The sequence below is a fragment of the Ips typographus genome, linkage group LG14 (assembly GCF_016097725.1).
Source record: "Ips typographus isolate SLU linkage group LG14, UJ_Ityp_2.0, whole genome shotgun sequence".
Lineage (NCBI taxonomy): Eukaryota > Metazoa > Arthropoda > Insecta > Coleoptera > Curculionidae > Ips > Ips typographus.
The window spans coordinates 982,023-1,007,499 of record NC_138435.1 but is presented as its reverse complement, the minus strand read 5'-3'; the positions used below and the strand labels follow the sequence as shown (position 1 = coordinate 1,007,499).

General features: G+C 37.5%; 5 protein-coding genes and 2 long non-coding RNA genes across 8 annotated transcripts; 3 read left to right on the top strand and 4 right to left on the bottom strand.

The window, feature by feature from the left end:
• The first annotated feature begins 2,801 nt into the window (after positions 1 to 2,801).
• LOC145737613 (GMP reductase 1-like) lies at positions 2,802 to 5,401 on the top strand. Its single transcript, XM_081992366.1, is given in 8 exon segments — positions 2,802 to 3,034; positions 3,290 to 3,409; positions 3,635 to 3,762; positions 3,817 to 4,093; positions 4,096 to 4,137; positions 4,192 to 4,276; positions 4,919 to 5,017; positions 5,073 to 5,401. Coding segments are annotated over 8 exon segments (1,038 nt in total). The 5' UTR covers positions 2,802 to 2,947; the 3' UTR covers positions 5,273 to 5,401.
• A 42-nt stretch (positions 5,402 to 5,443) lies between these two features.
• On the bottom strand, positions 5,444 to 6,733 carry LOC145737616 (uncharacterized). Its single transcript, XM_081992371.1, has 7 exons — positions 6,578 to 6,733; positions 6,327 to 6,523; positions 6,250 to 6,275; positions 6,090 to 6,194; positions 5,826 to 5,970; positions 5,710 to 5,780; positions 5,444 to 5,660 (listed from the first exon to the last, which is right to left on the bottom strand). Exons 1-7 carry the CDS (start codon positions 6,599 to 6,601, stop codon positions 5,479 to 5,481), a joined length of 750 nt encoding a protein of 249 aa, XP_081848497.1. The 5' UTR covers positions 6,602 to 6,733; the 3' UTR covers positions 5,444 to 5,478.
• Positions 6,734 to 7,593: 860 nt separating this feature from the next.
• On the top strand, positions 7,594 to 8,155 carry LOC145737901 (uncharacterized; the record flags this gene model as incomplete). Its single annotated transcript, XM_081992741.1, has 1 exon — positions 7,594 to 8,155. A coding segment is annotated over one exon (444 nt), but the record flags the coding sequence as incomplete, so codon positions are not given.
• Positions 8,156 to 8,498: 343 nt separating this feature from the next.
• On the top strand, positions 8,499 to 9,753 carry Prosalpha5 (proteasome alpha5 subunit). The gene is made up of 4 exons (XM_081992370.1): positions 8,499 to 8,644; positions 8,749 to 9,022; positions 9,077 to 9,512; positions 9,649 to 9,753. Exons 2-4 carry the CDS (start codon positions 8,751 to 8,753, stop codon positions 9,712 to 9,714), a joined length of 774 nt encoding a protein of 257 aa, XP_081848496.1. The 5' UTR covers positions 8,499 to 8,644; positions 8,749 to 8,750; the 3' UTR covers positions 9,715 to 9,753.
• A 2,867-nt stretch (positions 9,754 to 12,620) lies between these two features.
• Positions 12,621 to 17,339, bottom strand: LOC145737626 (uncharacterized). Its single transcript, XR_014180442.1, has 3 exons — positions 17,038 to 17,339; positions 16,379 to 16,958; positions 12,621 to 12,873 (listed from the first exon to the last, which is right to left on the bottom strand). It is a non-coding gene; the product is annotated as an uncharacterized LOC145737626 (long non-coding RNA).
• On the bottom strand, positions 13,083 to 13,616 carry LOC145737627 (uncharacterized). Its single transcript, XR_014180443.1, has 2 exons — positions 13,369 to 13,616; positions 13,083 to 13,290 (listed from the first exon to the last, which is right to left on the bottom strand). It is a non-coding gene; the product is annotated as an uncharacterized LOC145737627 (long non-coding RNA).
• A 116-nt stretch (positions 17,340 to 17,455) lies between the features above and the next one.
• Positions 17,456 to 19,728, bottom strand: Vajk4 (chitin-binding protein vajk4). Of its 2 annotated transcripts, none has more exons than XM_081992363.1 (4): positions 19,468 to 19,728; positions 18,664 to 18,865; positions 18,201 to 18,589; positions 17,456 to 18,145 (listed from the first exon to the last, which is right to left on the bottom strand). In XM_081992363.1, the coding sequence occupies exons 1-4, from the start codon at positions 19,711 to 19,713 to the stop codon at positions 17,657 to 17,659; spliced, it is 1,326 nt and encodes a 441-aa protein (XP_081848489.1). In that variant the 5' UTR covers positions 19,714 to 19,728; the 3' UTR covers positions 17,456 to 17,656. The 2 variants fall into 2 exon arrangements, with proteins under 2 accessions (XP_081848489.1, XP_081848490.1); XM_081992364.1 differs by having other exon boundaries at positions 18,667 to 18,865.
• Positions 19,729 to 25,477: the final 5,749 nt, after the last annotated feature.

The window sequence follows — 25,477 nt, the reverse complement described above, 5'->3', positions numbered from 1 at the left end:
TTTGTTCGTTTCACTGTACTTTAACGAGTATTTCGTCCTTTCTTAACGGGACGCGGTCTTTGTCGTCTTTTGGCCCCAATTTCAGCAAAATAGTCCGGGGACAAGTCTGTTGTACAAAACAGGTATCCAATACAACGTGACCTGTCTAACAGCGTATAGTGTCATTTCAGTGACAAGCAGAAATCCAGGGTATTTGGTAATAGTTTACGGTAATACACCCACGGACTAATCCAATCTACTCATCCTTTTCCATTCTTGTCTCTCTGTCGTACTCATTATTAAAGCTGCCAGCCTGAAACCGAATATCTGGATAAATTCTGGCTGGTGGATTCGCTGGCATATCCCCTTTAAAACTCTGGATATTTTCCGTTAGCAGTTATATAAGTGTGTGTTTGTTGCCGGTTTATTTTTAATTTTTTTGGGGTTATACGGAAAGGGTTAAAGTATTGTTTTTGTGGAAAAACGGGTTTTTTAGTAATTATTAGCAAAAACAGTAAAAAGGAACAGAATCCAGGTTTTTTAAAATTAATTCCGCGCAAATGAGAAAACTTAAATTGTTTCGAACCGGTAAATACAAGCGGAGACTAAGAAATTTAGTTTGTTCATTTTTTTATTTATATCTAGAATCCTTTTTAATTAAGTTGCATTTTAGATGATAAAGAAGAGAGTAACAGTCAATGAGGCTAGACAAAGCAAATATACAAAACTGTCAAAACAAATGTGTCATGTGACACACGTAGAGTTTTTCACCCATCTTTGTTACTATACTGGTTATTGTAAATGGTTCTCTCTTCTTACCATTATAAGCCAGGTAAACTTCATCCCCTTTCAAAGTAGCTGTTTAGTATACCGCCCCCTGGCCACGCCTACGTGACGTATTTATTTAAATTCCTTCTTTGCATACCACCCACCATTTAACATGCAACCCCTACCACGCACGCATATATTAATAGAGAACTGTAACATAAAGTATACAGTATATTTCCAATATATGGAGGAAAAAATGCGATATTGCATCCAGAAGGAAATTTAATCTTAGTCTATCCGCCTTAAGACTCTTGAGGTCCAATCCGTTTTAAGGTGTTTATTTAAAAGATTCAGATATCTGAAGGGGTGGTTCTTAATAAATTTAATGCCATCTAAATCGGCAGACTGTTCAATACTAGATTCCTGTCACCAACTGTCAAGAAAACTACTCGTTCTCACAAAACAGCTGAGAATAATAGGAGCGTTTATCGGGAATGCAATAAAGAACGCAAAAGGTCTTAGCTGGAATATATGGGAGAATGCAGGGGGGCGAAAATTCTCCCCGTGCCAAACACCTCGGGGTGGTCTGATAAGACTGTGGGGGGGTGTACAATCGCCCTGCAAAGTTATTCGAGCCGCCTTAAGAAGGCTTTGCACAACAGTATTGAAGATGGGACAAGTTGCTTCTAATACAAAAGTTAATCTAGTCCATGATTGGATGTCACAATAGGCCTTATTGACATAACCACAAAAACTAGCATTTGTAAGAATAATAAACTTATCTAAATGAGAGTAAAACCTGCACATTGCAGGGGTTCTAATTTGGACAATATATCTTGAATACCTATAAAGTCCCCCGGCTTGCATTGTCTCTGCTTTTCCACCGGGAGACCGAATGAGCCCTTGGAAAGCCTACTATACTCGTTACAAACGTCCAGTACACACAACACTGTAATTTCCTGTCATCACCATAAATGCATAATTCCGGATGTCAAAATAGTTTAGTAAAAAAAAACAAACGAGACAATCACAAAACAGATGACCTGGCCGATGATCGAACCGAATTGGCCTACCAAACTTGTGGGGGCATGTGACAGAGAAAGGGTGCAATTTATATTCCGGGGTGCAGTTTCCCTCGAACGCCACCATCAATCATTGTGGCGCTGTGGCGCCCCCAACGGAGGGGTAAAGGCGCCCCAGGGTCACCGTCGAGGGTGCAAGTGCAATATATGACACAAAAGGGGAGTGAAACCACCTTTAATTAAACCAAAAAAGAAACACCTTAAATTTAATTTACAAATATCTGAACTGATGATGACTGTTACATGTTGTGCAATAGAAACGTAGGATTTTGGGTGGAACTGCTCTCAAAACAATCCTTTGACAGGTGTGACAGTAGTTGTTACTAGATTTATTAAAAATGTATCTGTAAACATATTTAATAGTTCCAGCAGCCTTTAAACATGTTCAAACGCCTTTTTAGGTGTGCCAGAAGCCTCTAAACTTACTTAATAGTTCCAGAAGTCTTTAAACATGTTTAGGAGCCTTTTCACTTGTGACAGAAGTCTCTAAACACATTTAGCAGCTCCAGAAGCCTTTACAATTAACTTATTCTGTTGTAGTTACGAGAACAAAAAAGCGCCTTCACCAGCTCGTCAAAAAAGCAGCTTTCAGCTCGCTATTATTCATTTTTTCAAACGTTTTTAGGTCTGTCCGCAGAATCTCCAACTAGTAATCAGAGAAATAGATACATCCATTGGTCACAAGTCAGAATACGTCATAGTCACGTGAGCATTCAACCAATGAAACTTCAGACATTAGAAACCAGTCAGGAATTGCTTCTGCAAATAGACTTTTATCGACACATATTACAGAAACAGACTAATAAAGTTATAAGAAATGTAATGGAAAGGCCACATTTGACAGACACAACAACTAGAGATGGGCAGTGATCGAGAGTAGGTAAGAAAGTGTCGATAACTAACTGATTAGATAAATACGTGGTTTTATCAATACTGGGGTGGCGTTTGCGCGGTAAAGCACCCAAGTCCAATTTAAAATGGATTTTCGCAATACGAGCACGCATACCAGAAACCGTCTCGCTTTATTATTATCATCGTCGCGTTTATACTAAAGTCAGCTGAAAGTTATTTTAGTATCTGAAATTTTACCGTCGTGACCGCATATAATCAAGAGAGTAATGCCGAACATAGTGAATGAAATCAAATTAGATTTTAAGGATGTCCTGTTGAGGCCTAAGAGATCTACTCTGAAGAGTCGTAGCGATGTGAGTATTTCATTGATTTCTCTGTTTTATTCTGACAAGAGCAATTAACCACTTAAAACCAGTTTTGTCGATAAATTTAGTGTTCAATCAACACATTGTTGCGGTTGCGACACTTAACCATAATTTGTCTCGACGATGCTCTTGATTAAAAAAAACCTTGCTTGGCAAAGGCCAAGTGTGGATTTTGTTTGTCTGACCTACATTATGTGTTTTAAAATATTTGCTTCAATTTTATTTTAATTGTTATTATCTCAGGTCAATCTTCATAGACACATTACTTTCCGCAATTCCAAACAGACCTACAATGGCATTCCAGTTATGGCCTCCAACATGGATACAGTGGGAACGTTCCAAATGGCTAAAGTACTGTCAAAGGTAAATAATGTAAAACGTTATTACGAAACGATTTAGTTGATTTAGCGTGAAATAATTTAAGTGAAATCGCTTTGTAAGCCAATTTCTTCATTGCAAGTATAAAAAAGTCCCTACATAAGCAGTAAACAAGTAAACCAACAATAGGAATGTGAAACTGTGCCCACAGATGGCAGCACCTTAAAAATGGCGGAAAAGAGTGTCAAACTGTCAAATAAACTTTTTTAGCACGGTTTGTTCACCTGTGTCCATAAATACTACACTGTAGACGAGTGGAAAGCTTTTGCCGCGGATAATCCGGACGTTTTGCAGAACGTAGCTGCCAGTTCTGGTATTGCCGACCATGACTTTGTCAGGTAAAGAAAAAAGCCTAAAAAAATGCCTAAAAACTACCATTTAACCGATTCCAGATTGGGAGAAATCCTGAACGCAGTTCCTGGAGTTACGTTTGTATGTTTGGACGTGGCTAACGGGTATTCTCAATTTTTCGTTGACTACGTGAGAAAAGTACGGGCGGCTTTTCCCACCCACACAATAATTGCCGGCAACGTGGTGACCGGCGAAATGGTTGAGGAACTGATTTTGTCTGGAGCGGACATAATCAAAGTGGGAATTGGACCGGGTTCAGTTTGCACCACTAGAATGAAAACTGGGGTGGGATACCCGCAATTATCGGCAGTAATCGATGTGCGCAGGACGCTGCCCATGGACTTCAAGGCCATATAATTTCGGTACAGTTTTGACAGTCAATTTATAAATTGTTTTCCAAATAAAGTGTCTTGTAGGATGGAGGGTGTACTTGTCCAGGAGACGTTGCCAAAGCTTTTGGTGCTGGCGCAGACTTTGTCATGGCTGGAGGAATGTTTGCAGGTAATGTCAAAATTCTATGCGAATTGTATTTGTGTTTTTCATTTCGGTAACCGAAAATGTTTAAACAATTCAGTGAAGGCTGATTTTGCGACTGACAGAGGTTTCATGTGACATACAGACTGCTTACCTTATTTTGCAGGTTTACCATCAAAAAATAACACACACAGTCCAGAATCACTACCAACACCTTGCACAATTCAAATAAAGTAATTTTACGAGTAATTAACCACACTGATTTAATTTTTTCCGCTCTTTTTGGTTATATTTTGCTTTTTAGTAGCTTAACCTCACTCTCGTGAAGTCTTGTCAAATCGGTAAACAACTGAAGCAACGTCAATGTCAATTGTCAATCAATATGTTTCTGTCCTTTGCTATCATTAGAAACAAAAACACACTGATGCCATGTTGCCAAATGTTCTCGTTCTGGAGGCGATTGCTTCATCTATCGGTAGCAAAAAACAAAAATAGTTTTTTTAGTTAATATGTCTGGCTTAACAAAAACTTTTTAAATCGTCAAGAATATCAATAAAAACCTTTAAAACTAATGACATGAGTGAATTTCAATCTTACGTCACCATTTATTGCGTCACTGCCTCACTAGGATAGACCTTACTTGGATCATATTGACTCAAACTTTTTTAGGTCACGATCAATGCGACGGAGAACTGATTGAAAAAAATGGCAAACAATTCAAATTGTTCTACGGTATGGCGTCAAGCACAGCGATGCAAAAGCATGCAGGTCGGTTAACTTAACCAGTTTTACCAACCAACCAATTGTGGGGGGAATTTTTCAGGTGGAGTAGCCGACTATAGAGCGTCGGAGGGAAAAACCGTGGAAGTGCCTTACAGAGGAGACGTGCAACAAACAGTATTAGATATTTTAGGGGGGCTCAGAAGTGCCTGCACTTATACAGGAGCGGGCAAACTGAAAGAATTACCGCGCAGAGCCACCTTTATCAGGTGTACGCAACAATTAAACACTATTTACAGTTAAGTGTAATTTCTGAGATTTATTATTGCCAAAAAGCTGTCAATTCACGCACTTAAACTTGTAATTTGATGTTATATAGTGTGTTGTAAAAACAACATTTTACTACCGAATAATAAATGGTTTATTAGTTAATCTAGTTTAGTGAACTGAATCATTCACCATTTGTCAAGAAAATTACAGTTAACAAATTTATTCAGTTATTTTGTAAATCATACAACACAAGTACTATCAGTAACGCAAGTAGTGCCATTGTACGATTTTCCCGATGTACAATTGTTCAGTACTACGTAATAGTTCCAAGTGGACAGGTAACACTCGTAGTACTGATTGCAGGCGGCTGCCGGCCAACGTTCCCCATCAACGTTGCACGTTTCAGGACCGGTAACTGACGCTAAAAACGTCAAAATTACAGTTACTTGTCATAATTTGCTGTCACTTACCAGACGACGCAGTGGTGGAGGTGGTTGTGGTGGTTGTGTTGGACGACGTGGTGACGGACGAGGATACACAGCTGAAATTCAATTAGAATGCGCCTAATTTATTTAAATCAACCTACTTGGTGGTTCCGCTGTCTTCGTCGCACACAGTGCCGTCCTCGCATGTCTGATAACTGCCCGAATACAGATAAACACCCAGTATAACCGAGCAGGATTTGTAGGTGGTGTCGTTGTAACAGTGAATACCGTTACTTCCACAGGAATCTACAAAAATGTGTGCAAAATCATTACCCTTAACCAATATAGCGTTTATAAAACAAATTTTTAGTTAAAACGTCACACAAAACAGTTCACGTGATCGACTAATTTAAATTTGAACTAACTTGCACGTGTCGTTGCCGTTGCAGTTGTGGTGGTTGTAACACTGGTAGAAGCGGTCGTGGTGGTGGTGGTGGTGGTTGCAGCAGTTGTACTGGTTGTGGTAGCACCTGAACCACTCCATTTTAACACAACCACTAACATTATAACTCGTTGAATACTCACTTGAAGTTGAATTAGAGTCGATACAACTAAAACCCCAAAAATGACTCAAATCCTAGCTTAACTACTCGATTACCTACTCTAAACTCCCTATTTCCTGTTCGCAAATATCACCGGCGGAACAGGAGAAATATTCGGAACCATACTCGACCCACCATAACACGTACCAGCAGGATCGGTAGGTGGTTTCGCTTACGCATTGTATACCTCTGTCACCGCATTGCAGGGTAGACTCTACTTTCACGTGTTGCAGCGAAAGAATTAGTAAAATCGGAAACTATTCCATGGAAAATGTGTGTAGTAAACAAAAGGGTTGAAACTTGGGTCTTACCAGAATGTATTTGCGACCGACCATTTTGGCACCCCCTTATAAACGACTGCTGCCTAATTAATTATGCAGATTCGTATTTATATCACTTTCGCTAATAATTGGATTACCCCTCATAAAATCGTTTAATCCTTTTGCAAATGTTTTTTTTGCCTTTTCGCCCATTAAAAACTAATAAATTTTGTATAAACGTGACAGACACATGATGCAATAGAAAGTTTATGGCAGTCCACAAAACAATTATGTTAGTTTTAGTAATATAATTGGCAATAATAAAACAGCCCTAGTTAATGACGTAATTTTGTGTAAAATGACAGTTGACATTCTCTTTCTATATTGTGGCATCCATTTTGTTTAACAGTCATGTGTTGTACAAAAAGCAATTTTCGGGTGGAAAAATGTCAATTTTTCATAATTAACCTCAACTGCTTAAATACCTTCAGGTTAATAGTACATCCCTGACAAAAAGCAGTTTTTTTCCGGTTTCAAACTGCAAAAACCAACTAACCTAGATTAGACGCAAGTTTCGCAGAAAGGCAAACAATCAAAAGAGAAATATATGGAAGTTTAATTAACACTGGGAGACCGGAGATGAGAAAAGTACCGTAAAGGCATTCAAATGTCCGTCATGTTTGCCTTTTGCATTATCCACACTACTTAGTCTCTTTAGTGGTCCATAACGGCATTACCGGTTACTCGTCAACACATTTGGTCTGAATTTACTGTAGACTGTTCAATGTCACAGAACCATTGCAACCGATGACAAGTGCTCTCACCAGATCATCTATCATGGTAAGTGTTTTCTTTTTTTTAGTCTACAACAAGGTATTAAACTGAGTGTGTTTTTTGTGTAGTTACGCCTACGTTGGTACACCCTACTGCTCTGTCTGGCAACGTGTTATGTACAGTCTAATCCATTAGAACCACAAAGTACGGTAACAACCCCCTGTCCAGATGAGGTATCAAACATGCCTGAAAGCACAATTCCAACTGTCAAGCCAGATTTGTCTGACACTACAACAGATGGCAGCACCAAACCTCTGGAAGAAACTGAGACAACCACACCTTGTCCAGAGGAAAAACTGAACGTCAAAACCCTTCTAGACGTGCAGAAAAATTCAGTTTTACTGAAATTAGTTGGTGCTAAACGGCAAAAACGCCAAACGGCCTATTCCTCCTACTATCCCAGCCAATCTGGACAAACAGGTGTGGAAGCACAGTACCAGACTAAGTCTGTAAAAAACAGACAGCGTCAAACGCCCAAACAGCCAAACTATCACCTCAAACAGCCTGTGAAGGGTTACAGAAATCCAAGCTTATACATGAGACACCCTGTGAAGGGTAGTTATTACAAAGCTACAGCTAATAGAAGACAGTTTCAAGGCAGGTACAGCAGCACCACAGTGAGATCTACAAGGCCCAATATAAAAAAGAAGTTTAGACCTTCACCTGTATTTGCTTAAATTCAGAGTGTTGTAAGTTTAAGTTTAATGACTGATATTTATTATTGCTTACACTTATTACTTTGCTTTTATGTGCTTGATAGGTTATATTGTTATTTAAAAATTTATTAATATTATGTTGTATTAAATCCTTTCAAGAAAAGGTTTAAAGTGAACTTTCTTACCTAGAATAAGGGATACCTACATCATGGTAACTGTTAACAAGTTGTTTTACCACCACTATCTGCATCCACCAGGAGGTCTAGATATATATATGCCATATAATCTAAAAAGAGCACTAATAAAAAATAATTAAAAAAACACAAATAAAAAATTTAAATTTACTTACAATAAACATTGAAAACAAACCTAACCTAGCACGTCAAAACGTTCAATAAAATATCACGTGACCTAGTAACAACAACACTGCTTTGTGTCACGTGATTATGAATGGCGACAGTCTAACAGTGACGTTTGACGGTTCCTAGTTTGTTGTTGTTGCTTGCATTGTCATCCAGTGATATTTCATATTTTCCCCAAAAATACTAAACAAATCTTTAAACACACAACCAGGTTTTTGCTAGCATTTTGTTTAGTTGGAGAGTAAAGGTTTGCTTGCAAGTTTCCAGTAAGTTTACTCAATTTCACATCTTTTGCCGACTCATTCCTGATCCTAACCTCACTTTCGGTTTTTTTTTTTTGCAATCCACTAAATTTACGGATTTTTTGCAGTTATGTTTCTCACTAGAAGCGAATACGACCGTGGAGTCAACACTTTCTCGCCCGAGGGTCGTTTATTCCAAGTGGAATACGCCATTGAGGCTATTAAACTTGGTTCCACCGCCATTGGGATATGCACCAGTGAGGGGGTGGTTTTGGCCGTGGAAAAACGTATCACTTCGCCCCTTATGGAGCCCACCACTATCGAAAAAATCGTGGAGGTCGATAAGCATATTGGCTGTGCAGTTTCCGGTCTGATTGCAGACTCACGCACCATGATTGACAGGTGAGTGCAACAACCCACAAATGTAAGCAAAAAATCGTAAAATTGTGTTTAAAGAGCCCGTTTAGAATGCCAAAATCACTGGTTTGTGTACAATGAAAACATGACCGTTGAATCTTGTGCCCAAGCTGTGTCCAATTTGGCCATTCAGTTTGGCGATTCTGATGATGATGGGGCTGCCATGTCGCGCCCCTTTGGGGTTGCAATCCTCTTTGCTGGCATCGACGAGAAAGGGCCCCAGCTCTATCACATGGACCCTTCAGGCACATTTGTCCAGTTTGATGCCAAAGCTATAGGATCTGGATCTGAAGGGGCCCAACAAAGCTTGCAGGAGATGTACCACAAAAGCATGACACTGGAGGAAGCTTCCACTGCTGCTTTAACCATTTTGAAACAAGTTATGGAGGAGAAACTCAACTCTTCTAATGTTGAGGTAGTCACAATGACACCAGATAGAATGTTTCACATGTTTAGTAAAGAACAAGTGGAAGAGGTAATTTCTAAGCTAACCTAATATTTTCTATTTTATATTATGTATTAAGATGGTAATTTTAGGGTTTCATAGATACACACTCCTTAAGGTGACTGAAATTAGTTAAACAATTTTTTTAATTCTATTTGGTTTGTAGGTAATTACTAGACTGTTTCCTGTTGAACATCCCCTGTCCCTGAATGTAGAGAAGCAAAAAGTTTAATCAGTGTGTTCCATGAAATAAACTAATTTAAACCTTTGATTCCTTTGTATTATTTCCTACCATTGGAATGTCTACCAAGTCATTATAAACAGGTTTTTTTATCGTTTCAGAAAGTTTGCTAATTTCAGTTTTTATTATAAAACGTCTGCTTAGTTAATTCGCAATAACGGATTTCCTAAATGATCCTCTAAACACACACTCGATAAAACCGGGACATTAGCGGCAAAAGGTGTTCATGAGTGCTTCCGGGCTTTTACATTTAAATATATCTTTTATTTTAATCTGATGAACACCAACTTTGTAATCAAATGGTGAACAAATATTAGCCAGGTGTTTCTGTATTGTACTTCTCTATTAAAATAAGTGGTTTCTTAGAGAAATTGATCTAAAATATGATATGGTAGGTGATATGGTTTCAATGGCAATGCCACCTAAAACAGAGTGAGATAGAGAATATAATATGGTGCAAAGTTTCAACCAGATCGGTTCATCAGAACCAAGGCTCAAGTTACACAACAGAAATTTTAGTTTTTTTGTACTTTTGGACGTAAAAAACGCGTTTCTATAGATGCGCCACTGACTGGTTTGACCCTAAATTACTTAGCCTATATCAGCTACTTATTATCTAAACAATCTCAACCCCGTAATTTTCTACTGACCCATATCATATTCGATATTGTAATTATGTGAGATTTTATAGTGTGCGTAAACAAGATGCAGCTGGAAAAACGTATTAACTTACAATTTAATTTAAATTGAAAAACGAACCCACTGATGATGGATACCATCAAAAAAGAATATGTTTGATGCCACGGTCGATTGAACCTTGCAAAGCGTATTTGTAACGTCACTATGACGTAATTTGACAAAACTATATTAGGTGCAACTGTCATGTTACGTCATATTGTGACGTAGAATTCGCCCTGCACGATCCATGCAGCGTCTATTAATTAACTCTTACCGGATAGTAGCATTTTTCGTGTTTCCTTCCCTAAGAAAACCTAAAAATTTGGCATTAACCCAGTTTCCATCCACATTTTTACCCTTCAAGGGCACGTGACCAATTATACATCCGTCACTTGTCTAAAAAGCTACTTACCAGCAGGAACGTAAAATTTCCGGCAAATTTGAACCTGAGGAACACAAATCTGACAACCATTTTGCTCTAACCGGCACCGTTTCGGAGATGTCCTTGAAATTATGTCAATTTTGACACTTTAGGGCGTGGTACCCTTGCAAAATTACATTTTGACAAATGACACTTTACGTCATTTTTGTACTATTAACCTGAAGGTATTTAGGTAGTTGAGGTTAATTTTGAAAATAAAAAATTTTCTAAAAAAAATCAGAAGGTTGGAAATTCTTGACAATTCTAGTTTTTAATTTTCAAGGTCAAACGGTGCATGGTACCAAAAAAGCGTATAGAAGGTAAAAGTTGCGCCCCATCGAGGTGCATTTGTGGTAAAAATTTCATACTTCTAACCTGAAACGTTCCTGAGATATTGAGCAAAAACTGAAAAAAAACAAGAGTCAACTTTAACGCCCTCTAGCGGCTAAACGGTTGAATTTTCCTCAATCAAAGTGATTTTTTTAACTAATTTGAACCTGGGTAACACAAATCGGACAACCATTTTGCTCTAACTGGCACCGTTTCGGAGATGATATTGAAATTATGCCAATTTTGACACTTTAGGGCGTGGCACCCTTGCAAAATGACATTTTGACAAATGACACTTTACGTCATTTCTGTACTATTAACCTGAAGGTATTTAGGTAGTTGAGGTTAATTTTGAAAATAAAAAATTTTCTAAAAAAAATCGAGAAGGTTGGAAATTCTTGACAATTTCCCTTGAAAATTCTTGACAATTCTAGTTTTTAATTTTTGAAGGTCAAACGGTGCATGGTACTAAACAAATGTATAGAACGTGAAAGTTGCATCTCATCGAGGTGCATTTGTGGTAAAAATTTCAGACCTCTAACCTGAAAAGTTCCTGAGATATTGAGCAAAAACTGCAAAAAACAAGAGTCAACTTTGATGCCCTCTAGCGGCTAAATGGGGCAACGTAGCCGTGCCCGCTCAACGTCTCGTGATAGCTTTGTGCATTATCTTTCTTTTGTTATACGGTATGTTTATACATGGTGTTTCAAATAAGCGAGTTATGGACGATTTTCTGAAAAAATGCATCAAAATTTGGCTCAAATTGGGAATTTCTGCTTTCGAGGAGGGTGGTCAAAGTAGGCTGCTGGAGCAAAAACAACTGAATATCGATACAAACATTTTACATCAAGTAGGCCTAGAATTTGACGTAGATTCCAAAAATCCAATAAAAAATTATAAGTTTGGTTTGTTGCTTAAATTTAGGACACCCTGTATACTGATTATCTAGGAATAAAGTATATGCAAATATCTACAAGATTCATATTTGGTATTTTTTTTTATAAAAAATGAAAATTAAACAAGTTACAAGGATATTAAAAATTCATTGAATCACCCTGTAAACTACTCCACTGTATTGTCAATAACTCGGTTATTTTGACAATTATAGGGTGGTTCAATACACCAATATGTAGGCCCTGAAATTCTCTTTTGATCACTCTGTATAGCGTTTTTACCTAAAACGTCCAATAAGTGCGTTATTTACTGTTAAAACTGAGTTGTTTGATTTTGACAGTTTTTACTGGGACAGCTTGTAACTCTGTTATTTTGACAGTTACAGGGTGGTTCAATATACCAATTTGTAGCCCTTGAAATTGTCTTTTGATCACCCTGTATACCATATGTATAGTAGAAATGTCACGCTAACGAAAGATTAAAGTTTTTATTGGCGTTTCAAGACAAGAGATACTCCCTCTGGTGATCAGTTTTGGACACTCCAACTGTCATTTCTCCGTTTGTTTACGTTAATTTTGGTAAGGAATTTAGAACTGTCCTTTCAAGTGCTTTTTTTGTACTTACTTCATCTAATTTAAGGTCCTTTGGTATAAATATGCTCTTTGCCTTATGGAGTAATAACTGCTTTTACATCTCTGATTATAACCACGACCATGGCCAACTAAGCAAAGTTTTTTCGACAGTTGCCAAAATGACATTTTTGACGTGGTGGCGGTCAATGATTTAATTTTTACGCCGCATTTTTGCTTGGAGTCGCCACGAAATTACTAAAAGTGCAAATAAGATGTGTTCATAAAACCGAAATCATATAGATACCGTTTTTTTATTGATAAAAGCAGGTGTCCAGCAACCCTCCCTTTTTAATTAATGTATCGTTCGCAAATATCTTGTAAAAGATCCGAAAACACGTCCGCGCCGTTGTTTATGGGCTTCCTCGATCTGATGCCCGATTAACCAGTTGATAATTAAACGGCGCCGATTTGTAATGTTTATATTATCCATAATCATCGAACACGAACAAAAAAAAGGTGCGCTCATTATCATCATCAGTTCATGAAAGTGAAAGGGAATTTTGATTTATGTTGCATGTGTGGTTGGAACACTCTTCCACTCAGTATACATTTATATTAAGTTTCAATGGCTTTCACTGGTTTAAATTTGCTAGGTTTAATCTGATTTAATTGCTTAGAAAAATCCCAAACCAAAAACAGAGAGTGTCACTTTAAAACATGAATAGACTGAAAAATGTAATTAGATCTCACCGTTATTAAACAACGTCCTGGACGACCAAGATAAGTACCCTGTTTGAAAACCCTCGGCACGCGACCACTAAACGCCCTTTAACTGTCCTTTTCAGTTCGTTCGGCCTAATCTTCTTCAGACTTAGGGGTGGCTTAGTGTTTTGTTAATCGCTTGCGACACTCTACTTTAATTCCAGGGCGATTATTCTGTTTAGTTTGTAGTAAAACACGCAATAATACGTTTTTAGTCCCCCTTGCTGAGCGACGCCATTGTGACATATACAGAAACAAATCCAAAAGCGACTAAAATATCAAGTAGGCCATATTTTTAGCGCGCTGTTGCTTATTCAATACCCCACCGCCTTCTTTACAAGAAAGCCTAGAATGTGTCTTTTAATGGCGGCGTTATCGGATTTTTTTTTGTTCACAAACCTATGGAGATGCAGTAGAAAATATGTTTTTTTTAATTTTTTCGTGTAGTTGATTAGAAGTTGTGAGTGAAAAATCAAAGAACGCTTTATTCCTGATCCAGATATGTATAGATATGGCTTTTTATATCCAATAAAGTCCAGCCAAAGCAAGTTTGGTTAGAACCCTTTGTCTTGGAAAGTACAACAAACTAATGTAAAAACTGCTCAATCAAAGAAAATTTGGAAATCCTTGAATCTAGGTAAGCAAAACTGGTAAATGGATTTTATATTATTACCAAGACCTTTCTTTTAAAATGTAAATGTGCCAATGGAACTTCTAAAAACTGTCCTGTTTCTTCAGAGTAAACCTTTGTTGCTCTCAAAATGCAGGCGGCCTCAAAATTTAACTCACTTATGTATGTAAGAGGCAATAAGTTTACTGAATGAGAAAGCATATTGTACTTACCACTGAGTATTGTGTTGGAGTAAAATCATTCCAGTTCAAAGCTTTCAACCACTGTTGAGTTCGAGCAGGGTCTTTTGGAAAGGAAAGGACACTTTTGGGCCTTTCTCCAAATTGCTTTTACAATTTGGCAAACAACAAGTGTGACGGCATATTGTAGAGGCAATAGAATTTAAGTTAAAAAACCAACCACAAATTATAGAACAATGAAGGAACAATAACAATAGTGATAACACAATAAAATGAACACAAACTACACTTTCACTAGAACAATAAACATATAAACAACTAAACAACAATTACTTTGGCAAGTAATCCCAAGTCTTGACTTTAAACCTTAAAAATTAATTTAATCATCCAAAAACTCAATTTCCACAATACAAACAAATGCAAACTGTCAATCCCATATTTCGGCCATATTGGAATTTTTGGCATGCACCTTCTTGGCTTTCTTGTACAGAGGGCGGTGAATACCCTCGACAAACTTACTTACGGCGTTTGGCAACAGCGCGCTAAAAACATGGCCTACTTGATATTCGTTCATTTTCTCTCTTTGTCCCGCGCATGCAATTATCTACGTTTCTCTGTCCGTTACACGGTTTTCCTATGGTCGCTTTTGAATTTACCACACCTGCATAATTTTGACAGCTAATTAATTGTTTGTCAAATGACATCACGTGATCAGTGTTTATTTTTTTAAAGAAATTGTCACGTGTCATTCTAATATTGCTCAGTGTTATTAAACTGAGCTGGAAATTGATTGCAACGGAAATAGTAAAAGTTGATATAGAGGCGACGGTTACGTTTCACGGGCTGCCGCCCTAAAAACGGGGCTCGATTTTCAATTAAGCCGGCAAAAATGGAAAATCCGCTGAAACGAGAGAATCAACCTGTCACGATCCGATTGGAAACGGCGCGGGATTAATCCACCCACCCGTCGATATATAATTCGTTTTACCTATTAAAATAGCACATAAAGCGGGTGTTGGGAGCATTTTTAATGGATCGACGGACGCAATTTATGCGTTGCTATTTTGCCCGCGATAACCAAAAACAAAGGTAAAACCAAAAATTAGCCCTAAAAGATTCAATTAATGTCATTAAACACTTTCAAAACGAGTTTAATAATTAAATTAAAAAGATCAGTATCACGTGACGTGAATTAGGGAATTTTCGCGAGAAAACACATCTTGAGCGAACTTTCCAGTTTGTCCTTAAGACAGTGGCGTAAATTCATTTGATTTTTTACTATTAAACTGTTTATAAAAAATCCCCATTGCTAACCTAATAATAGAACTATACAGGGTGATTCCAAAGTTGGGGCTTTCCTTTCTTTTCTTTTTTTTTTTTTTTTTTTTCATCATTAGAAAGAGGATGGAAAATGTTACAAAATGACGGTTGAGTCGTTGAGTGAATTTTCTACCTCTTTTAGTTTTTGAGAAATTTCAATTCGAAAATTGTGTCACTTTTTGTGAGTTTGCAGCGTTGTTGCCAGGTTTGAAGCCTTGTGAAGCTGTAATTTGCACTCCAATCTAGATTTTTTATATATCATTAGAAAGAGGATGAAAAATGTTACAAAATGACGGTTGAGCGAATTTTCTAACTTTTTTATTTTTTGAGAAATTTTAATTCGAAAATTGTGTCACTTTTTTAAGAGTTTGCAGCGTTGTTGCCAGGTTTGAAGCCTTGTGAAGCTGTAATTTGCACTCCAATCTAGATTTTTTATATATCAATAGAAAGAGGATGAAAAATGCTACAAAATGACGGTTGAGTGAATTTTCTAACTTTTTTAGTTTTTGAGAAATTTCAATTCAAAAAAATTGTGTCACTTTTTGTGAGTTTGCAGCGATGTTGTAAGCCTTGTGACGCTGTAATTTGTTCTCCAATCTAGATTTTCTATATATCGTTGAAAAGATGATAAAAAAAGCTATAAAATGTCGATAGTATACACCCTGTATCTACGTTATTGTTCATATACTAGTCACGTGACCTAGCAGGTATCAGTTAAGTTAAGTGCATTAAACTGTAAGGGACCGTCACGTGACTTCTCGGCTTGGATAACGTCAACGAAATTGAACCCAAACCACTTTAAACTTTTGAAATTTGGTAAATTAATTTGTTTATTGGTTTTTTTTTGGTATTTACCGTGTAGAATTACTTGAAAAAGTCCCTGGAACACTGTCTGGAACATATATCTCTCTAGTCAGTCCAATCACAAAGTTTTCCAGTGCTCATATGAAGATTTTCAAGTTATTGTAGGAAAAATCTTGATGATACATTTGATTGTTTAACTAAAATATGCACTACACAGAATGTTTTCACTATAATTTATCAAATAACACGATTTTAAAGTTCACTGAAACAATCCCTTAATTATTAACCTAAAATTGATAGTGACTAAAGCAACTGCAACGTGTTTTTAATTTGTGCCTTAAAGTTACAAATGGGAGTGTTTATTGTATTTCAATGACTTGATGTTACGTCACTGTGTAGGTTGAGACGATAAAAGGGGTTCATCGTTTTCGAGAAAGCCGTCAAGTGGAAGCGGGGCGGCCTTCCTAATGAGTTCCCAGGGACACAAAAGGGTCTTCCCCAGGGACCGCTATCGGGACTCGCCAGGCGTCCCGTCCAACCGAGAAGAGGGCGATACGCCCCCCAGTTCCGCCGAAGAAGAGCCCGGAGTTCCACGACGCCATGCTTAATGCTTAATCCCATCTCGTTCTCGTTTAATTGGGTTTCTGTTCCGATTTCGACACGATGGCCAACCGAACGAGATAATTGACGTAATTAAACAGTTTTTTGTTGCGTTATACAAACCTGAATTGTCGAAACTAGCGCCGATTGGTACCAGGTCGTTAGGACGCTATTAACAATCTCTTCGTATGGTTTGCGCAACCAAATTAGGTCGTTTATTAGTACTTTTCTTAAGATTTAAACTAACACAGTAATGACAGTATACCGGATCTAATTAATCATAAGTGAACAACGTGAAAGTACCACTAGAGCTGCAAATAAATTTCAGGTAAACTTCTTTACGTAACAAATTGATGTCATCAACCTGAAAGTAAATTGCTCCAATGCGTTGTACAAACGTTACTTCCTATCTCTACCCCCCCCCCTATGTAAAATAATAAATGACAGATGTCAAAACTATGTTGACATTTTTGTGCATCTCATTTTAATTCATTCTGGTAAAACAAGATGGAGTTGATATGTTTGGATTAAAACTAACTGATAAGAAAAAAATATTTATTACAACATTTATAAATATACACAATTATTAACACAGTCCTTTATGTATAATAATACTGCACGCCCTGTCAACCAAATTTTTTGGTTTATTTGAGCAATACCCAGTAAAACTTTTATTTATTTTTGGCAAGATTTTACAATAACAAAATTCAAAAAATGGGTCAGGTGACTGTTTTTTTTCTTTTTATTTTTGACTCCAATCTTCTCCGCCTCCATAACCACCTCCGTAACCTCCCTCAGAACCGGAAGACTCTTCGTGCTGTACTTTGACCGGGTACGGTACTGGAACCTTAACATGGTAGGGCACCGGTTTTTCAACTGGGTACGGTACTTCCTTGTACACGGGATACGGTTTGTCTACCGGTACTTTAACTGGATAGGGTACGGGCTTTTCCACCTCATATGGGACTTTTTTGTATACGGTGTACGGTTGTGGTACTGGTACTTTAACTGGGTAGGGTACTGGTTTGGGCACTTCAACCGGATAGGGCCTGTCGACGGGTACTTTCACTTCGTAAGGGACTGGTTTCTCAACTGGATAAGGCACGTGTTTTTCTACGGTCACTGGATAAGGTTTGGGCACGTGCACTGGATAGGGACGGTCTACTGGTACTTTCACCTCGTATGGTACCTTTTTCTCCACGGTGTAAGGTTGTGGTACTAGTACTTCAACCTAATTAGAAACCAAATTGAGTTAAAACGTTCTATTGTGTATTAAATGAACTAACCTTGACTGGGTAGGGTACTTTTTTGTATACGGTGTAGGGTTGTGGTACTGGTACTTTAACAGGGACTGGTACTTTTTTTTCGACTGTGTAGGGTTGTGGTACGTTAACTTTAACCTCGTAAGGCCTGGGTACTGGCACTTTCACTTCGTAGGGCACCTTCTTGATTACGTCGTACGGTTGTGGTACTATGTACGGTACTTTGATGATTTCCTTAACAGGGTATGGTACTTTCTTTTCTACGGTGTAGGGTTGTGGTACTGGTACTTTAACTGTGTAGGGAACTTTCTTTTCCACAGTGTAGGGCACGTGTTTCGTAACGGTGTAAGGTACAGGAACCTTCTTTTCCACTACTACAGTTTTTACGTGTTCCTCATGGCCACCTCCGTAACCTTTTTTTAAAAACAAAAACAAACATTATTAAAATCACGTGACAAATGTCAATCTGACAGAAACATTCTACAACTACCTCCTCCAAGGTCTCCACCTCCATAGCCTCCTCCAAAGTCGTGTCCACCAAAATCGCCCCCTCCAAAACCGTGGTCGCCCAATAAAATGCCCCGTTTGTCCTGTTTTTTGCTTTCCTGCGCGACCTCTTTAGTGTCCTCTTTCTTTTCGGCCTCCGCAGCTAAAGCGCATGCACAGAGGCACAACGTGCCCACGACAATCTAAAAACCAAACAAATCCAATAAAGAGTGAAAGTATAGTGATTAATCATAATTTGTTTAATTATACAAATGGAGTTAAACGCGGAAATTTGACCCGATCAACACAAATGGAACGTTTTTACCATATGTACCACTGACTTTCTTTTCCGGTTTGTACCGTATGTAATCTACAAACTCATTATGCAATCGTAACCTGCACGAATGCACGAAATAATCTCTGGTTAGTGACGTTTTCACCACTTTCATGACCTATCTAACGAGCCATTGATTACAAAACAGAACTAAAACTCCAAAAAATATTAGTCTTCAAATAACTGAGGGCCAACAGGTGACGTCACAATACCCCTGCCCACTTGATTATATAATCAAAGTCACCCTACGCTACTCTAATTACTCTGACACATTTAAAACGAACATCCTAATTTATGCCTGTTTCAGTTACTGGACTAACTGGACATTGAAAATTGTCCTTTTAGAGTGAAGGTTAAGCCACTTTGTATAAAAATGTTAAAATTTAGTCGTAAACTAGTGAGGTTTTCACTCTTAAACCAAGCAAACTTCACTCACTTCACCGTCACTCACGCCACTGTGCGTTAACTTACCAGAGCTTTCATGTTCGACCTACACGCGATTTGATACTGGAAGATCTTGCACCTGAAATGATCTTCCTTCTGACTTATATACGTACCCAGAAGCACACTTTCTCGGTACTCAAATCGTTCACCACCTCCCCTATAGTGTAAGTGGGTACGCTCGGGGGTTTCACTTCCCCGCCGCCTCTGCTTTAAAATCCATAATAGTGGGTACGCGCGCTTATGGTACTGTCGCTCTCGTTCGAACCATCTCATATATGTAACATATTGCCCGTTTATGTAACTTGTATTTAATTTTTATTAGTATTGTACTGAAACTGTCATCACTGGGTGACAGACCACGCCATCTTGATTAACTCTTATTAGAAATTTCAAGGCCTACTACAGTTGACAAAAAAGATAATCAATGATATGACAATTAGCTGGATGATACACGGTGTGATTGGTGATATTTAAGAAAAAGAACCACTTAAAGGGGGTTCTGCATCATTTTTGCTATTTAAAAAGCAGGTGCCAATTTCACTAAAACACAAAAATGAGCCGCGCCGTTATTTTTACCTGAAACCGAAACGATTTTCGACGCAGATAAAGTGGCTAACATTAGTTTTTTTTTGCCTTCAGCTCAGCTGTTAGCATTTCCCATGAAGACGGTAATTTTCTCGTTCTAGCATCCTTCACAAAGGATGCTTCAATTGTTCCTTTATTGGTTTTTTTACTCTGAACTAAACCTTGCTAGTTTTCTTCAATTTCCCCTATATAATCACTGAATTAACTTAATTGCCACAGAAAGGAATTTCATTGGTTATGCAACATAGTTTCCACACTTTTCAGACCATAAACCATCTGTTGTCTTAATATTATAAAACCATTCAAATTTTACTGTAGTGTTAAGAAAGTAAAACACTTTTTAGAATAATTAAGTTAATTATAACTGTTTCAACGTATCAAAATGATACAAAGTAGTCACGTGATAAATCACTGGCAAACTGACAGATGTCACATAAAAGTTTTTCACCATCTTTGTCTATCACTTTGATTTGTATTGATGGTTGTCTCTCTCTTCCGTAAAATGGACAAATTCATTGATTGATTAGATTTGTTTTAATTGCGCAACAATACTGCGTAACACGATCGAAAAATATGAAATCGGCTATTTTCAATGTTTTATTTATGCTAATTGGAGATTACTTGCCTGATACATACACGCAGTTTTAATAATTAGTAGATAATTGCCGCAGTTTTGTAATTTCTACGCCCTAAATACTTGGCTAAACTGTTCTTCCTCGAATGCGGAATGAATGAAGTTTATCAGGCTATTTCTGTAGTTGCGCAATAAATAATTGGGAAGCAACACTCTTAGAAGCACATAACAACCTTGTGCTACATTTTATAATAAAACTTAAACGCCAATAATGACAAATCAACATGCAAAGTCGAGTAAAAATGCTTTATTAATTGGGGCTATGCAAACAAATTCTGATTTATATGTGCATTATGCATGTGTTGGACAAATATTTGGAACACTCAGTATTACGCCAATTAAAACAACAAAAAAATGTCTGATATTTGAAGGAATAATCTTAATTTAGAGCAAGACACACGTTCTAGACAAAGATAAAGGTGACAGAGATACCAGATGACAGAAGGACTGTATGTTCGCCACCTTTTAGGAAGTTTAACCCTTCGGTGACAATGACAATGACACTTGTCACTGCCAACTGTCTAATGTCAATTCAGTGACAACCTAACTCAACTTAAGTAGGGTACACATTGAGGGGTCCCAAAACTAGAGTTTTTTCAGTGTTTTTGTGGTGTTTTACAGTGGACAGTCCTGGTCGAATTATATACGCACTAAAAGTGAGGTTAAAGTCAAAACAACTGTCAAACTTGTCATGCATTCTAATGAGATAATTATTAAAAAACGAATTATTTTTGAATTTTGAGATGTTCCAATTTTTTCCGGAAAATTACCGGAAACTTTCTGAAAAATGTTGTATACCTAACCTCACTTTTCAAAATAATATGAATTTTTAAAAAAATATTTAAAAAATTATCCCTTTTGGACAACATATTCCCGGTATAAAAGCTTTAATATTTCGGTAGCGTGACATTTCTACTATATATGGTATACAGGGTGATCAAAAGACAATTTCAAGGGCTACAAATTGGTATATTGAACCACCCTGTAACTGTCAAAATACCAGAGTTACGGTCTGTTACAGTAAAAACTGTCAAAATCAAACAGCTCAGTTTAAACAGTAAATATCTCACTTATTCGACGTTTTAGGTAAAAACGCTATACAAGGTGGTCAAAAGAGAATTTAAAGGGCTACAAATTGGTAGATTGAACCACCCTATAACTGTCAAAATAACCGAGTTATTGACAATACAATGGAGTAGTTTACAGGGTGATTCAATAAATTTTTAACATCCTTGTAACGTGTTTAATTTTCATTTTATAAACAAAATACCAAATATAAATCTTGTAGATATTTGCATATACTTTATTCCTAGATAAACAGTATACAGGGTGTCCTAAATTTGAGCAACAAACCAAACTTATAATTTTTTATTGGATTTTTGGAATCTACGTCAAATTCTAGGCCTACTTGATGTAAAATGTTTGTATCGATATTCAGTTGTTTTTGCTCTAGCAGCCTACTTTGACCACCCTCCTCGAAAGCAGAAATTCCCAATTTGAGCAAAATTTTGATGCACTTTTCCAGAAAATCGTCTATAACTCGCTTATTTGAAACAACCTGTATAAACACACCGTATAACGAAAGAAAGCTAATGAACAGGGCTATCACGTGACGATGAGTGAGCACGGCTACGTTGCTCCGTTTAGCCGCTAGAGGGCGTTAAAGTTGACTCTTGTTTTTTGCAGTTTTTGCTCAATATCTCAGGAACGTTTCAGGTTAGAGGTCTGAAATTTTTACCACAAATGAACTTCGATAAGATGCAACTTTTACCTTCTATACATTTGTCTGTTACCATGCACCGTTTGACCTTCAAAAATTAAAAACTAGAATTTTCAAGAATTTTCAAGGGAAATTGTCAAGAATTTCCAACATTCTGATTTTTTTTAGAAAATTTTTTATTTTCAAAATTCACCTCAACTACCTAAATACCTTCAGGTTAATAGTACAAAAATTACGTAAAGTGTCATTTGTCACAATGTCATTTTGCAAGGGTGCCACGCCCTAAAGTGTCAAAATTGACATAATTTCAATATCATCTCCGAAACGATGCCAGTTAGAGCAAAATGGTTGTCAGATTTGTGTTCCTCAGGTTCAAATTAGTTAAAAAAATCACTCTGATTGAGAAAAATCCAAAATGGTCGCCGTTGGTATAGTAGGCCCAAAAAATCCCTAATTTAGATTAAAATTCCGTGCACTTTTCCAGAAAATCGTCCATAACTCGCTTATTTAAAACACCCTGTATAAACACACTGTATAACAAAAGAAAACTAATGAACAGGGCTATCACGTGACGTTGAGCGGGCACGGCTACGTTGCCCCGTTTAGCCGCTAGAGGGCGTCAAAGTTGACTCTCCTTTTTTTGCAGTTTTTGCTCAATATCTCAGGAACTTTTCAGGTTAGAGGTCTGAAGTATTTACCTGCTGGTAAATAGCTTTTTAGACAAGTGACGGATGTAAGAGTTGGTCACGTGCCCACTTGATCAAAATCTTCACTGACCAAACGACAGATATTACTGACAAATAGTTGTCTAGGGCATTGATTTTCCCAATAATTCTTTCTTCTGATCATTACGGGGTATTATCCAAAAATGCGCAAATGAACGGTTTAATGGGGCGTATTCAACCCTTTCTGGGTAAAAAAAACAACGTTAAGCAGGTGTGCAATCAAATTCCGCACAAAACCGAAATTAATGCCCGTTTTATGCGCCGGTGACATTATCGCCCCAAGATAAGACCGAAAAACGATTAAAAGGCAATATATAAAGATATGTTTTGTATGCAGAATTTCGACTGAATTAGAGGTCCATCGACTGAATTAATTCGAAACTAAAAGGTGTTTTTAAAGTGCGATTTGGGAACCGCAAATGCTCAACCTTTTTAATGTTTCAATTTGAATATTTTGCGGGCGAACGGTGGTGATGCGAGAAATTACTACAAGGAACTGTAATAGGCAACCAGTCACTCTCTCTGTACCTAAATACTCCAGGGTAACATTAAAATTGTGTTGTCGACAGATGATACATCATTATCACCCTCCGAACACCCTCAAAGGAATTATAAAGCCAATAATTGTTGTATTGATTTGTGTAAGTTCATTAATTACCAGAAGTTTCACTTTTGACAGTGACAGCTCTGTAGTAAATAAACCAGTTTGAAACATTATCTGTCAATCAGCCAACGTGCAGGTGCAAATCCGCCCTTAATTGCTCCCCTTGACCGTTGTCATCATCATTTCCACAGTAGTACAGGTTGAGAACCAAAGAAATTGCCCGCTCTATTAAAAAACTATTTCAGAGAGACAGTCGCGTGCGTTAAATTCACTTTTTCGATGGTATTAAAGAAGAGTTCGTGACGTTCTTGCACACAGTTGCAACGGTCCTAAAATTATCGTTTAAACAGGCAAAATGATGCTTATCTGATCTGGTGCACTTGGATCATCTCGTTGTCTCTTTTCTGCGCAGGTAATTGAGCTGTCATTTGTCACTCGGACGTTTAAAACAACGTAATGTTTTACTATAAAAGACGTAATTACATAAATACCTTTCGACACTGGTATAGAACAAAATTGAACCTTGCGTGCAATAACTTTCCATTTTTTAATTATGGCCCAAATTAAATTAACGTTAAAAAACAATTCGTTGGTTTTGTTAATCTGTTTTGATGAATTGGACGGTGTTGGCAAACTTATGCTTTCCGACTTTTCCGCTCTAAATGCTCCCAGTAATGTTTATATGCGTAATTATCATTGAGAATTTACTGAAATTTGTGCTAAACGTCAACACAGTAATTAAAAACGCACAAACGTCATATTTGATTAGTACACAAGATGGCTGTGAAGTGCTCACAGATCAACTGTCAAAACTAAACTAATTATGTCGTCTCTGTCACTCCGGATTTGTCTAAAACGTGATCCGGATCACCTTATATGATATGAGTGTAGAGAACAATTTCAAAATTGCCAGAAGTCTGTAAAAACATTTTAAAAGTGCCAGAAGGTTTTAAATAATCTTGAAAACCTCCTGAAAGTTGCCAGAGGCCTCTACAAGTGTCCTAAACCTTCCAAGAACCACTTAAAACTGCCAGGAGCCTGTAGAAATAATTCAAAAGTTCCAGAGGCTTCTAAATAATCGGGAAAACCTCCTGGAAGTTGCCAGAGGCCTCTACAAGAGTCCTAAACCTTCCAAGAACCATTTAAAATTGCCAGAAGGCTGTAGAAACATTTTTAAAGTGCCAGAAGCTTCTAAATAACCGGGAAAACCTCCTGAAAGTTTCCAGAGGCCTCTACAGGAGTCCTAACCCTTCCAAGAACCATTTAAAATTGCCAGAAGGCTGTAGAAACATTTTTAAAGTTCCAGAGGGTTTTAAATAACTGGGAAAACCTCCTGAAAGTTGCCAGAGGCCTCTACAAGAGTCCTAAACCTTCCAAGAACCATTTAAAAGTGCCAGAAGTCTGTAGAAACATTTTAAAAGTGCCAGAGGCTTCTAAATAACCGGGAAAACCTCCTAAAAGTTGCCAGAAGCCTCTACAAGAGTCCTAAACCTTCCAAGAACCATTTAAATGTGCCAGAAGTCTGTAGAAACATTTTAAAAGTGCCAGAGGCTTCTAAATAACCGGGAAAACCTCCTAAAAGTTGCCAGAAGCCTCTACAAGAGTCCTAAAACTTCCAAGAACCATTTAAATGTGCCAGAAGTCTGTAGAAACATTTTAAAAGTTCCAGAGGCTTCTAAATAACCGGGAAAACCTCCTGAAAGTTGCCAGAGGCCTCTACAAGAGTCCTAAACCTTCCAAGAACCATTTAAAATTGCCAGAAGGCTGTA